Here is a 16126-nt window from a genome sequence, read left to right on the forward strand (position 1 = left end):
GCAACAATATTGATACAATTGATATAAAGAGAAGTTTAATGTTTGGATTCAATTATTGATATTAGAGAGATTGCGATGTTCCATACGCAGCACGTGGACCGTACGTTTTAACGTACGTTTTTACGTCCGTTAATACGGTGTTAAATATTTCTAGTCTCGGTTCCAAACTGGATTGTGCTCATTCGTCACGAAGGAGAACAAGGAGCCTGGAACAAAGACTAAAAGTTACTATAATATCTGATCTAGGTCAATAGAGGGCATACGGCTGTTTGATGTCTGTAGAATTGGCTTCATTATTAACTAAATGCAAACTATAGATGGCGCTATTTATCCTAAATCATATTTCTTTATTTGCAAGGGTTGGGTGATTAATACCGCTATTAAAACAGCTGGAATAGGTGAAACAAGCAACAAGGAAATTTTGTAAACATATTTTATCAAACAATAAAAGGAATTATTTGTATTAAAAGCTTGAAAGGGTAATTTCCAGTAACTAAATAGCGCCACCAATTTTGTCAATAATAGGTACATTTTATATCTTTAAAAATACTATAAAAGTGAATAATTTTGTAAAAGAGGGGAAATTAAAGTTGAGAACGACTCAAAAGCATCTGTTTACATTAGCACAATATCACTTTTAGCTGTTTAAGCCTAAAATTTGGTTATACACGATGTTTTGTTTGAAAAACTAATAAATGAGACCATCAAACAACCGTGTGGAAAAGATAATGGTATAGCGCAGACTACATGGCCTCTGCCTAATTCAAACAGCACGCTTATGATTTTGACTGAAAACCAAGGTTTACATGCTGCTTAAATTTAATTGTATTAGCTTGTATTTTTGTGCTCCCCAAGTATTCTAGTTGCCCCAAAACATATATTTTAGTAGATTAAGGACAACTACATCCATATATCATGACTTTACTTTCAAAATATGACTTTTTCGTCCTGAAAATTGGGGGCGTTGCATGAACTTCGACATGAGGTAAAATCAGATATTTCAACGTAGTTTTATTCCACGTTGGAATCCAAAATGTGAAATCGCAATGTCATTTTTTATGCGCAAAGTATCACACACATTTCAATGGACAATCTCTGCGTATGGACACGCGTATAAATTTGAACAACTTTTGTAGGTTCCTATAAAATAGCGCCATCATTGTTGAACTTTACTTTAAATGGAACAGTTTTACATGCCATCAAACAACCGAACTTAGTTCACCCTCTGTCTCTCAGTCTTGAACACCTTTTGTAGGTACCTGGCATAAAATTGTCTCACTTTCCTATTAGTTAGTGCATACAAAATCGGATTAATACAGGAGTTAAAGTATGCCACTAGAATCAGACTATCCAGTGTAATCAACTGAAAACAGAACTCAGGACAAATCACAGTAAAGCTGATTGCGTAGATAGAGAGAGGGGTAGTGCAGAGGATAAGTGCGAAGACAAAAGCAGCGTACATGATGGTCGGTTTTTGGTAACGTTTACGCAGAACTCGGGCAGCCTTTTGCTCCTGATGATCTGTGTTCCCTGTACTCACCCGCGACGTTCCAGCCATAACCATACCGTCGAAACTTGTCCGTGACTGAAAAAGACGTTGTCGCAAGCGGATTAGAAACAGGACTCCAAATATAAGAACAAGTCCGATCGGGAAACACCGCAACAGGAGGAGCTCTGTCAGCAGGTACGCTGAACTGAAAGATGAAGCAGGCCAACATTGTAGATGCGTACCAACGTTTATTAAGGAACTTCTCCATGCAAACTTCACATTGATAGCAATTACAGGGATCACTGCGCATATCCAGGCTATGATTATAAGGGCAAATATCATCTTTCTTGTCTGCATTTTCACATAGCCACCATACTCTTTTGCAAGCAAGAGATAACGATCCCAGCTTAGAGTAAGAATCAAGTTTATTCCAGCGTTAAGACAAGAGGCCAGCATTACATATCGCATTTTGCAGCAAACATCGCCAAAAATCCAGGTACCCATTACCTCTGTAACAACAATAAATGTGGTCTCAACCAAACATATGTAGGAGTCAGCCACAGCGAGTGCAAGGATGATGAAATCGCTCGCCTTTTCACGTAGTTTGGGATCCAGTGCAAAAGTAGAAATGGTGCCGATATTACCCAAACCGCCAATGATGAACATCAAAGAATGAGCAGTAATTATCACAGATGTTGGAATAACCGGCATAGCAGGACGATGTGGTTGGGATGGGGTATCATTCATAAGACCTTTATTAGTGCAACCTGTATTCATATCACCAGTAGAGGACCCATTGATTAGGTTTGTCAAAATCATTCCATCAAATGCTTCTGCAATATAAGCAGAATCCATTGGGATTACCAATTGGGAAGTAAAATGATGCAGCTGATCTCTGAATTGGTTCAAGCCGTTATGATGAGTTGGTGAGAGTAGGCAAGTGGAGCATAACATGTTACCACTCAGTACGCTACTGAACAGCTTCTATTGCATGCTATGCACAGTCGCGCTGAAAGTCAATCGATACATGTTGAAATCAGCACAATTCAGAGATACACCTTTTTGCCATGAAATTAATTTTCTCGGTCAAATATAAAGTAACATGTTTTTCTTCAATAATGTCAGTTAAAAACATAGTGCTTGGATATACCTTTTAACAAAACTCCTGGTGTTAAAATTAGGCATGAAATTGTGTCTTTTAGTGTAAGATTTTGGACTTTTATAGGTCTTAACTTCGCCCGTTAGCTTTTTTCGGAAGTTATTTTTTTTGCGTTTCAAACTAATATAGTTCGCTAATTCATTTTTCACTCCAGACTGCTGCAATGTCCAACTCAGTACTTAATACTTGTATTTGGAAAGCAACCAGTAGAAATAATCGATATTTCTATTGTGGCTTGCAGAATCATTCATCCATGGGTGTATTTTGATTTTGAAAAACAAATTCAATCTGAAGTGGAGAATGGTGAAATCAAAACGTAAATTCTAACAATTACTATGATACAATTCACAATGATGTGCTAAAAAGTTCATCAAAAAAACTCGCGGGCCAAGTTGAAGCCTGTTAAAATCGAAAATCTTACACTAGGTGACTAAATGTCACGCCTAAGTTTAACACCAGGATTTCAGTATCAAGCATTATGGTTTTGTTCTGACATTTACTGGAAAAATGAAAATTATTACTTGTAATTTGACCGAGACAATCAATTTTAAAGTGAAAATTTTTGCTAATTTCAACACCGATCGCTTTATAGCCTAATTAAGGGGGTACTACACCCCTGGCTAATTTTGTGCCTATTTTTGCATTTTTCTCAAAAATTATAGCGCATTGGTGACAAGTAATATATGAATTTTATAGGGGCAAGGACTACAACTACTACACTGGAAATTCTATTTCAGCACAGACAACAGTTATGGAGTTACAGTCAAAAATGAGGGAAAACCAATATTTGCTCAATAAATCAATAACTACTTGCCTTGAGTTGCTGAATTTTCAGTGCAGTAGTTGTAGTCCTTGCCCCTATAATATACATATCTTACGTTTCACCAATACACTATAATTTTTTGAGAAAAATGCAAAAATTGGCCAGGGGTGTAGTACCCCCTTAAATGACTGTGTGGGTCTTGAATAACAATAGCCAGTAGGAGACTAGCGTTCTGAGTGTGTACCATGATTACGTTATTCATTCATTATTAGTGACCGCCTCAACAATATGCATTTGTATTCAATGTTTCCTTTGCTTACACATTTACTTGAAAGGATATCGAAAGATAGACAGAGGAACAGATAGAGGAAAGTGAGGTAAAAAGCGAGAGAGGAACCGTACTATAACGCTGTCACTTTCCTATTTGGTGAGGATGACAATTTTGACATACCTCGTCGGTAGATAAAAGACCTGTGAAAATTCTTCCAGTTGTCAAAACACACAAGTATCAGAAGGATGTTCCACAATAGAATGATTCATGCAGCATGATTAGGATAAAAAAACCTTCTCTAGTTCGTCATTTATAGCACATGTTAAAACATTGAGGTTTTCACTACCGCCACTGGATGGCAATTAAAATTAAACCATGGACTGTAGAAAACCAACCCTTTTTTCTTACTCTCATGAGCATGATATTCCTATTCGACAGATGGCTCAATAATTCATTTACACATCAACTGCGCGCACAAAATTAGATTAAAAGGGGTCAGAATGAAATTGACACACTTTTTCTTATTTTTTAATAATTTCTCAACCTTTATTTCACATCTTTTACTATTGTTTCGCTTCACGTGTTACAATCTGTCTTTCTCATCAATCTACTTAATGGTTGGGGTAAGTGCGTTTGGACAGTATTTTTGTGGGACATGACAGCACATCAGACATGTCGAATTGCATTCTGAATACAGGATTGTACTTCTGATATGAAATAATTTTTTTTTTTTAATTCGCGATATAATACACATTTTATGACAATTGATTAAAAATTGATATTTTTGATAAAACAGTCCTGAAGTAAACTTTATAAATCTAATGATATGTACTTAAAGTGTATGTAGTTGGGGTGAAAAGCCGACGATCAATTGAAAATTTGACCTTTCGTATCGAAGATATGGATCCCCCCACCCGGCCCCCAAACCCCTAACATAAAAAAATAGGTCTTTGGAGGGAAAATGCATATATTCAATTATGAAAGGTCAAAATTTTCAATTGATCGTCGGCTTTTCATCCCAGCTACATACAGTTTAAGTACATATCATTAGATTTATAAAGTTTACTTCGAAGACTGTTATATCAAAAATTAAAAAAAATACCTAATTTAAGTAATTCTGTATGATTTGTATTATATCGCGAAATTCAAAAAATCTAAATTATTTAATATCAGAAGGACATTCTTCGTATTCATCAAATTTTAGCAATTTTTTTATAATTTGTATAAAATAAATGTAAAAAAATGTTGTTTGATTTAACGTGTGGCGCTTCAGCAACTTCAACAATTATTCCGCTATCATAAGGACATATCAGAATCATTTCCGGTACACAACTCCGCAACTGATGTGCAGGTACTTTCAGCGACTTAGATTGTGATTACCCCCATCAGTTCTCTATGTTACACCTGGGTGGAGTGAAGCAATTGGGAATTAAGCTATCTTGGTCAAGGACGCAACACACTGGCCGTGGTGGAGTTCGAACCCGCAACCTTTCGATTATGGAGCTCGCGCCCTAACCATTGGGTCACCGTGCTTCCCAGAGTGTATTATATCGCGAATTTCAAAAAATCAAATTGTTTGATATCAGAAAGACATTCTTCGTATTCAGAATGTTCGATATGTCTGATTTGCTCTCAGGTCCCACAAAAATGGTTTTACGTGAAAACGGGTAAAATTGTCGCTACCCTAGACTGCTCTGCATTCCTTTTTTTTTCTGTTTTTTTTAATTATTTTTATAAACAATTCATACGTTTCCTAGACTATGCCATAGTCGAATTTTATTAAAAATATGTTATTATTAGTCATGATGAACCCATTTCGTTGAACTCAAAATTATACTGATGTTTATTAAAATTAAAGTATTCAATAGTAAAATGGTCATAAAGAGTTAAAAATATCAGACGATTAGTGACAATAAAAGTAATTGAATGCAACATTATCTTGCATAATTATAACGGCTCACTTTAATACTGAACAATTCTGATTTTGGAATCTACCAGTTTATTGATAGCGAACCCCGAAATTTCACTTGGGAAGCTAACAAACAGAGGGAGTAGGGTGACTGATCAGATGTGAAAATCTATCAATTGTGCACACATTAATTAAATCAGAGTTTTAAACTTAAATACAATATCCAGAGTATGCACAATGGGCAAGTGGACTACGGGGTAGTCTATACGTTTCCATGCATGAAACCATTTAAAATCTATGACGAAACACATCACATCTCCAGTGACTGCCCTGCCCACTCATGGATATCAGAACAGCTGAACAGGAATGATGAGTTTTCCATGGTCAGGTCAGAGAGATTAATTTAGGGAATGATAAATTAAACTGGTCTACTACAGTGGACTCATGGATATCAGAACAGCTGAACAAGAATGATGAGTTTTCCATGGTCAGGTCAGAGAGATTAATTTAGGGAATGATACATTAAACTGGTCTACTACAGTAGACTATCGCTACCCGAGCCCTTAACGCATCTGGCATACTGATCATTTGATTTGCAATACGGTTTGCATCCATCCTTTTTCGTAGTGGCACATGCACCACCACAATAACAACACGCGCGGTTAATAAAGTAATTCCAAAATAAATTGCATTGATTGATGAAAAGTACAAAATTAGGTTCTGGCTGTCATTGCTATGACACGGGTACCATCCAGTATCAGGTTTCTTTCGCTGTATCTGTTTTCTTCATGGTTTCCACCAATTCATTTCACCACCGTATACGTTTTACTAATGTTACTAATGCATCTATGTCCCGGGATCTATGTCTTCAGCGTTCAATCTTAGTTGTCATTGCTTCCATTTAAATTACGCCTTGTTTCGCTTATGTGGTACCGTATATCACGAGACGTGTTCCAAATTTGTAGCAACTTAGGTTTTGTCAAATGAACAACTTCATGTTTAATTTATTTGGATGCTCTCAAACACTATCGGTTGAAAAATAATTGGGATTATGTTGGAGCATGAATTTGAGCACTGTTTTATCTTGATGAGGCAACATGTTATCAACTATTCCGAATTTACCGATCCAATAATGGCTAACACGTCTCGTGATATACAATATATTCATGCTGATGGATACTAGAAGCCAAACTTTCAATTCTGCTGCCATTCCAAAATGGAACATAAATCCTGGTAAGAGAACTTTTCACTACAGACCATGTTATGCTTGGAATGGAATCCCTAAAGACATCCGTGGAAACTTTCCTTCCATGACCCTTCATACTTTTAAAAACTGTATTTCAGAATTGTGATTTACGGTACCTATTTGATTTGATCAATTTCCACAACTTTATACATCTTTGTGTCTTTTATCTCTCTATTTGATTGCCAAACATGTTATTACTGTATAATCACGTAACTATTATCATGATGACCAGACCTGATGTAAAAATGAGCCTGATGTACATGAAAATACTGTATTTATGTAACTTTTGCTTCCGTGCATTGCTTTCAAACTAACTAACTAACTAACTAACTAACTAACTAACTAACTAACTAACTAACTAACTAACTAACTAACTAACTAACTAACTAACTAACTAACTAACTAACTAACTAACTAACTAACACTTGAGGTTTTGACTTTTAAAACCTACATTTTTAAAACCTACATTTTGGTCAAAAAATGTGCTTGGATAGGTAGTTTTCAACATATTTACCATATTCGCCTTGCTATAACATTAAATTGCGTTATCTGTCGACCTAATGACGAAAAGTCATTTTAGGGGAAGTGTTAGCTTTCGTTTGATATAAAAAATTCTGATTGGATGAAGGAACACTTAATGAGGTTTCGACAAAAACCAATTACAGAGGCCCATTTTCTAGCTCGAAGCTCCACAGCTCATACGATGCTATGCACTCAACCGTGTAGTGTAATCAAAGATTGGTGGAGACTAACTAACTAACTAACTAACTAACTAACTAACTAACTAACTAACTAACTAACTAACTAACTAACTAACTAACTAACTAACTAACACTTGAGGTTTTGACTTTTAAAACCTACATTTTTAAAACCCTACATTTTGGTCAAAAAATGTGCTTGGATAGGTAGTTTTCAACATATTTACCATATTCGCCTTGCTATAACATTAAATTGCGTTATCTGTCGACCTAATGACGAAAAGTCATTTTAGGGGAAGTGTTAGCTTTCGTTTGATAAAAAAAAAATTCTGATTGGATGAAGGGAACACTTAATGAGGTTTCGACAAAAACCAATTACAGAGGCCCATTTTCTAGCTCGAAGCTCCACAGCTCATACGATGCTATGCACTCAACCGTGTAGTGTAATCAAAGATTGGTGGAGACTAACTAACTAACTAACTAACTAACTAACTAACTAACTAACTAACTAACTAACTAACTAACACTTGAGGTTTTGACTTTTAAAACCTACATTTTTAAAACCTACATTTTGGTCAAAAATGTGCTTGGATAGGTAGTTTTCAACATATTTACCATATTCGCCTTGCTATAACATTAAATTGCGTTATCTGTCGACCTAATGACGAAAAGTCATTTTAGGGGGAAGTGTTAGCTTTCGTTTGATATAAAAAAAATTCTGATTGGATGAAGGGAACACTTAATGAGGTTTCGACAAAAACCAATTACAGAGGCCCATTTTCTAGCTCGAAGCTCCACAGCTCATACGATGCTATGCACTCAACCGTGTAGTGTAATCAAAGATTGGTGGAGACAATTCACTGCTTGCTGTTCTCTGCTTGGAAGCTCTTGGACGAAAATGTGTGCTCAGGTGTATCGAGGTGGAAACTGTGCGTAGATGATTATAAGAGAATTGTTTTTGTATAGAAACAAACCTTTCCATATGTCTCAAGAGCTCATACAAAAAGAAAAAAAAAAAAAAAGTCCCGATAATTCCAAGTAGTGGAGCAGAGCCTAATTTACATAAATCTAAAATGACCGCTTATACAGGAGTGAAATTTTAAAGTTGGTCAAATTTTGCTAAAAACCATAGCAATGAATTCCTCTCGTCATATTAGGATTCAGAAAAAGTATCGTTTAACCTATATCTCTGATATGACAGTTAAAGCAGGGCTGTGACACTCGTATTCAAACAGCTTCAAACCCTGTATAAAAATTGAAGTCACTTTACGGCAACTTAATCGACACATCGGCAGTTTGAGTGACAGTTGCTAGGCTTTTTCAGTACACCTAGTAACGTCCTGGTAACGCTCAGGCACCTTAGCCTAAAATTTACGCACGGTTCACACAACAACGTTGTGCGTACTTCTGCCACGGTGGAACAGACTTATCCTATATTCAATTGACAAGTTCGTATTTGATTGACAGTTGCTGAGCATTTTCAGTACACCAAGTTTATCCAAGATGCGCACATCGACTGCCAATTTTTCGGACCCTTTCCAGTAAAAATACAGCTTATTTAGCCAGTCTCGTCATAGGGTCATCGAACAGAATATTTTCCTAGCATATTGAGCTAACTCCTCAGCTATTTGGTTTTTCACGATATGATAGTAATAGAAAGATTCGACCAAATGTTCGCCGTTTTTCGCCATTTTATTTTTTTGGAAACGATGACGTAAACATTGCATCATCTCTTCCACACGGTAATACACTCCTACACAGCTATGCCATCACATGCATGAAGGCGCATAAAGATGGTCTCAGATTGCTCCGCTTGCAAAAACATTTTAAACAAAGAATATCTCAGGTGGTATGTTACCTTGGTAACAAGGCCAAAAATAAATGTCCATTGTGTCCTGTTTATCTTGACATACCTTGTAATGTAACCTATGTAACGAAACATCAAAAACAAAAAACTAATTTGAGACCAGTTTGACGCCTGTGGACAACAAATTTGACCTTTATAATATTTTGTGTCTATAACACTGACCCAGCAAACACAAAACGTTTTCGACATCATTCGCAAAAGGTTATAAAAGGTTGTCAGAAAACGTTTAAATGTCTGGTTATATAAAGGGTACGAGTACGTATATTAAGAGTATAAAACTTTGTTTTTAAATGCCTTTGGCTTCTAGGTTAGTTTCTCGCAGCTGGTGAGGTGCATTGGGGTGTAACTTGGTAGGGTGGTGGTAAGTGGCTGCCCTGCCCTAAGACTTGATGCAATGTTTGGCGCAAAATATGCAAATTAGGTAGCTAATTTGCATATTTAACTTAAAAATTGTTTTTGGGTTTTTTTTTTTTTTGCCATTTCGAAGAACTGGTAAGGCGTATAGGGATGTAACTTGATGAAGTTGTGGTAAGCGGCAGTCGTATGATTTTTGTCACAAAATATGCAAATCAGCCACCTCATTTCTTTTTTTTTTATAAATTTATAACGCTTTTTGCCATTTTTCGGAACTGGTAGAGGGTATATAGATGTTACTTGGTAGGGTGGCGGTAAAGGGGCAGTCTTAAGATCCCACGTGATTTTTGTCGCAAAATATTCAAATTAGCCACCTCATTTGCATATTTGTTTATTTAAAAAAAAAAGGCTTTTTGCCATTTTTTGGAACTGGTGAGGCGTATAGAGATTTAACTTGGTGGGATCCCTTTCATATTGAAGATATGGATTTTTTCTCAAAAAACCTTTTTTTTTTTGGTGTTTTGGGAAAAAAAATCCATATCTAAATACGAAATGTCAAAATTTTCAATTGATCGTCGGCTTTTCATCCCACCTACATACACGGTAAGTATAAATCATCAGATTTATAAAGTTTACTTCGAATACTGTTAAATATCAAAAATATAAATTTTTAATGATTTGCCATAAAATGTGTATTAAATTGCGAATTTCAAAAAATCAAAATTATTTGATATCAGAATGACATTCTCCGTATTCAGAATGTAATTCGATATGTCTGATGTGCTCTAATGTCCCACAATAAATACTGTCCAAACGTTCATACCCCTTCCCTTAACATTACATTCAAATAATAATTACATTGTAAATTGGAACTGACACCATTTTTTTTTCAGGAATATCTTGTTTCAAATAAAATCTCTTTTCTGTAAAATTGATCGCTGTGCTGAAAAATGTTGCATAATGGGTACTTGCTTTTTGGCTAAACTTTACTATACCCTACCACATTTGGCCGTCGCCGAAGCTACCCTAGTTTTAGCCCTGCTACACCGACGGCGCGAAACTGAATGATATGATTACATTGAATGATGTGTGGATTAACTCAGTGCAATAAATAAATCACTTAATTCAGCAAATTAAATAAACGAACGAGAGAGATTCAAAACAACATTGTAGTAATTTAATTAATAATGCCACTATACAATGAAGAAGAGGAACATTAGTAAATTTTAAATTTAATTAATTGCTTTGCTTCCCATAATCAGCCAGGAATCATAAATCTGCATAATGATCGGTTTCCATTCATTAATTATCTTATTTAAAGAAGAGATAAATAATTATTAATTAACTTAAAACATTAAATAAAAACATTAACTTTAAACAATACTCTGTCATTAATTACCGTATAATATGTTAATTATGATGCACACGAGGAAGGTTACCGTTGTTGCAGGGCTACAGCGACTTCGCCGTTTGATAATTAATCAATTAATTAACGTTCTTAAACAATCAACTTTTATCAATATTCAGTCATTAATGTTATCATGGTTATGCCCATGAGGAAGGTTATCGTTGTTGCAGGGCTACAGCGATATCGCCGTTTGATAATTAATGAATTAATTAACAAACAAACAAACAAACAAACAAACTTTATAAATATTCACCCATTAATGCGATGCCTATGAGGAAGGTTATCGTTGTTGCAGGGCTACAGCGACATCGCCGTGTGAACTTTGAACGACAATTTCTCAACAACCCTACTACCGATTTCCATGATTTTTGTACCAAATTTCTTCTTTTTAAAAGACCTTGCTAAGTATAGGCCTAAATGATAAATATTATCATGATTTCACGTTGTTCATGAAGCGCCCCTACCACTCACAAGCTTTACGTTACATTGACCGCATTCTTACGTTCAATACAAATCTGAATAAAGATGGACGATAACAGTTCTGTTTCATTCACAATGTTTTGTTGAACTTGTAAAAGAAATGTCTTATGATGCTTATTTTTTCACCTAATTAGTCGGGACTGTATGACCATTTTCTTCTTAATTAACTTTTCAGTGGTCACGGTCCTGTTTTTATTTATAACAACTGCAAAGTATGAAATCACATAAACCAGTGTATACGTCGTTCATAAAAGGCCCCAACCAGTGATAACCAGGTGCAAAAGTTCTGTTTCTTCTTAATTAACATTTCAGTGGTCACGGTCCTGTTTTTATTTATAACAACTGCAAAGTATGAAATCACATAAACCAGTGTTACGTCGTTCATAAAATGCCCCAACCAGTGACAACCAGGTGCAAACTAAGTTATGTGCATTATGCGCTTACCAGTGACAACTTAACTTAATATTTCCTCTTGTCAACAAACAAGCAACTCCCCATTTCACATGTGCATCATATCATTCGCGGCGTCGCTGTAGCACAGCAACAGCGATACCTTCCTCCTCTTCATTACAATTAGTTGATCAAGTCATTACAAAATACGCAAAAAGACTAGCTTTGCGCCGTCGCTGTAGCACAGCAACAACGATAGCTTCGCGCCGTCGGTGTAGCCCAGTAAAAGGTATAGCTTTGCGCCGTCGCTGTAGCATGGCAACAGCGATACCTTCGCGCCGTCGGTGTAGCCCCGTAAAAAGGTATAGCTTCGCGCCGTCGCTGTAGCACGGCAGCAGCGATACATACCTCCCCTACATTCATTTGGTGACATGACCAAATAAGGTACACCTCAGTGCCACCGGTGTTAGCATACGAAAATAGGTATACCTTCGCGTCCTTGATTTATCCCCTCGAAAAGTCTAGCTTTGCGCCGTCGCTGTAGCACAGCAACAACGACACCTTCGCGCCGTCGGTGTAGCCCATTGAAAAGGTATAGCTTCGCGCCGTCGCTGTAGCACGGCAACATCGATACCTTCGCGCCGTCGGTGTAGTCCTGTAAAAAGGTCTAGCTTTGCGCCGTCGCTGTAGCACGGCAATAACGATACCTTCCTCCACCACACTCATTTGCTAATATGACAACTTTAACAATTAGGCCTACATAAGGTGCACCTTTGCATCGTCGGTGTAGCCTTACGGAAATAGGTCTACCTTACCGCCGTCGGTGTAGGCCCCTCATAAAAGTTCTAGCTTCGCGCCGTTGCTGTAGCACGGCAACAGCGATACCTTTGCGGCGTCGCTGTAGCACAGCAACAACGATACCTTCATTCACCATCACATCATTATTCAATATATGATACTTAACGTATTTACTCCATGAAATAAATGCTACTCATTCTTAATCAAACCACTCATTAACAATTAACATTCCTCTTATCAATATAACTTTAATCACTATTAACAATCATTATTGTTAATTACTTACAACAACCCTCTTATCCCTCACACTCATTATTATTATGTCATAATTATTAATTAACTACCATCGCCCTCTAATCCATCATAATAATTAGAATTATATAATCATTCATAATCAATTACAATCGGCCTCTTATACGTCACACTAATTATAATGCGGTCATCATTTTTACTTGAGTACATTAAAATCTATTACGCATAATTAATACTTCTAAGCCATTATATAATGCAATATAGTTATTTCATTATGCTTAAATTAAATTCAAATGACATTACTATTATCTAGAAGTAACCACAATAATTTAATCGTACTATCACTTATTACCTTGATGAATGCAAACTTCATTTAGTCAAACGCCGACATACTTTATTAAAAACCTGACTCATATAATACCTCTAACTTAATTTAAATCTATCCTATTAATAAGTAATTCGCGCCGACGTCGATGTAGTTTTACAAAAAAAGGTGCAGCTTCGCGGCGCCGTCGATGTGGTAGGGTATTCTAAAGGTACTCCTGCTTTTTTGTACAGTAATTCATTGTAAGGTCAATGATGGTCACAGAATTTGGAAAAATTTTGCCTTTTGGGCCACCGTTTCTCCGCAAACATCATTTATGTCGACAAATTGTTCGCAAATCCACCGGTTAGTTTTAAGGTACGTACGTGTGGCACGACGAACGTTGTGCGTACTACTTCAATAGTGAAACAAACTTATTCCCGTCTTTAATTGACAATCCCGTACTTGATTGACACCTAATTTCTCCAAGATGGCGGATGTCGAGTGCTATTTTACGTACCCATTCAGCAAAAGTACAGCTGATTTAGCCAAAGTGAACATGGGGGTCATCGGTTATAATATTTTCCTAGCATGTTGAGCTAACACCACAGCTACTTGGTTATTCACAATATACTTGTAACTTGAAAACCTTTAAAACAATAAAAACTTTACACATTTAAAGCTTTATATTCTTTTCAAAGTCCAGAATCAAGGCAAATATTTTTATAGTCACTCTTCAAGGCAAACATTTTACTACAACCCCGTATAAAGAATTTATAACCGTCCTTGTCATATGGGTATTCTAATGCATAATTCATTAGCGTGACATGCAGACACATGGAGCATTTTGTACTGTAAAAACTTCGTGGCAACATGGAAAACGTAGCCCAAACCTGAGCGCTATTAATATTAAAGTACTGGACATAAATTGGATAAATTCCACCCAATAGTCGTGTTTCAGGTTCCAATTCCAATACATACTGCTTTCGGCAGAAAAAGGCCAAATATTAAATGTATCAAGTGTATACACTTTGAGATTTACATGCCTTTTTATCTACTGAGGTACGGTGCTCCAGCGACTGAAACTACAGCTGAAGCTAGTTGGTGGCTGCACCCGGCTGCATCATAGAATACTATCCTAACACGCAGACTATGATCAATCATGAGTTGGTTCATTTTGGCGTTGTGTATGCATATTCTGAAATGGCACTATGTTGCGAAATGATTTACATACATTTAAAAGCACTTAGGGGCTGTGAAATAATTACTTTCCTCGGGGGGGTAAAATTTCGAACGGCCCGCCAAAATTGCTTGCCCCCTCTCGGCCTGCCAAAAATCGCTTGCCCCTCCCCCTTCTCGGCCCGCCAAAAAATCTTTGCCCCCACCCTTTACATATGCCAAATTTTTGGGATCCCAATTTTCAAACCTTAATTGGTCTAGATATATGTTGCGCGCGCAGCGAGCAGGACAATTTGCATATTAAAGCGTTTCCGTACTGTTTTCCTAAGCCTTTTTAAATCAATTTATTTAAAAGGCGCCCCATGAATGTGTGCCAAAATCGCTTGCCCCCCTCGGCTGGCCTACAAATTGCTTGCCCCCCCCCCCTTTCGGCTCACCACAAATTTCTTGCCCCCCACCCCAATTTTACCCTCCCCAGGGCTTATAATTATTGCACAGCCCCTTATTGGTTCACCCCGGAAACCAAGTACCAATATGTCTGATAATTGCAGATTGATAATTATTATCACGCGAGGAAACGAATAAAAACACATACTGGAAGGTCAGACGTGGTGTCAATTATTTCGGGGGTCACTTCCATTTTGGCCTGTACACCATCCGCGATAATCAACTTTTGAAAAGCACCCTAAACAAGGATTTTACCCTTGGCTAAAACGATACCCTAAACAGGTAACACGCGCCTGTTTTCACACCCTAAACAGGTATTTTATTCCTTGCATCAAATTTCATACCCTAAATTTTACTTACGCGTATTAGCAATTGCAATTTTGCTACCCTTTTTCCAATTTTTCATGTTTTTGACACCCTAAACACGGTAAGCGTGTATCGTGCCTATCCACGAAAAACTACCCTTTTTTACGCGGTTTTATTATCGCGGATAGTGTACAGGCCACAATAGAGAGATTGCGAAATTTACGTGAAACGTGACACGAGAACGCGAACAGCAAGCTACATTAGAGGGTGAAATCTATTGTGAATTGGTCAATCGTGGAATTACCGTAAGGCGATTACGTTGCGGTTGGTAGCAAAAATGACGTTCCAAAATGACAAAAAACGCATTATGAAATGCAGAAAAATGTTATGTTTATCATGTTATGAAACGAATCAAAGTATCCTAATAGAACAAGTAGAGTCCGACATGTAATAAAATCCATTTTGGGGTTAAAATTTGATCTCGTATAGACAAGAAGAAGTGAACAAATTTCGATTTTTTTCGACGCGAATTCGAACGGGTAGATTGCCTATTCATTTTTGTGTGGAAAATGCCGTCCAAAAATCAGCTTGCGAAGAGGCGTTTTAGGCAAGATTGTGTCGTGTTACGGCATAAATGCGGTATAATTGTCTGTTTGGGACGGGGAACAGAAGTTCGTGCAACGCTATTTTTCGCCTTGCTTTTTCGTTGTGCATTAAACAGCTTTCAAGGTGTTTTGCTTATGGATACTATTCAGCAAACTCCAAAATGTTTTTAAAACATGATAATGCATGTGTTTTTGGTTTTA

The 16126-nt window shown here is 36.8% G+C and overlaps 1 protein-coding gene across 1 annotated transcript; it reads right to left on the minus strand.

The window, feature by feature from the left end:
- Nucleotides 1-1213: 1213 nt before the first annotated feature.
- LOC140169466 (5-hydroxytryptamine receptor 7-like) lies at nt 1214-2344 on the minus strand. The gene has a single exon (XM_072192727.1). The coding sequence runs from the start codon at nt 2342-2344 to the stop codon at nt 1214-1216; it is 1131 nt and encodes a 376-aa protein (XP_072048828.1).
- Between the last annotated feature and the right edge of the window lie 13782 nt (nt 2345-16126).

This window comes from Amphiura filiformis, chromosome 14, assembly GCF_039555335.1.
Source record: "Amphiura filiformis chromosome 14, Afil_fr2py, whole genome shotgun sequence".
Taxonomy (NCBI): domain Eukaryota; kingdom Metazoa; phylum Echinodermata; class Ophiuroidea; order Amphilepidida; family Amphiuridae; genus Amphiura; species Amphiura filiformis.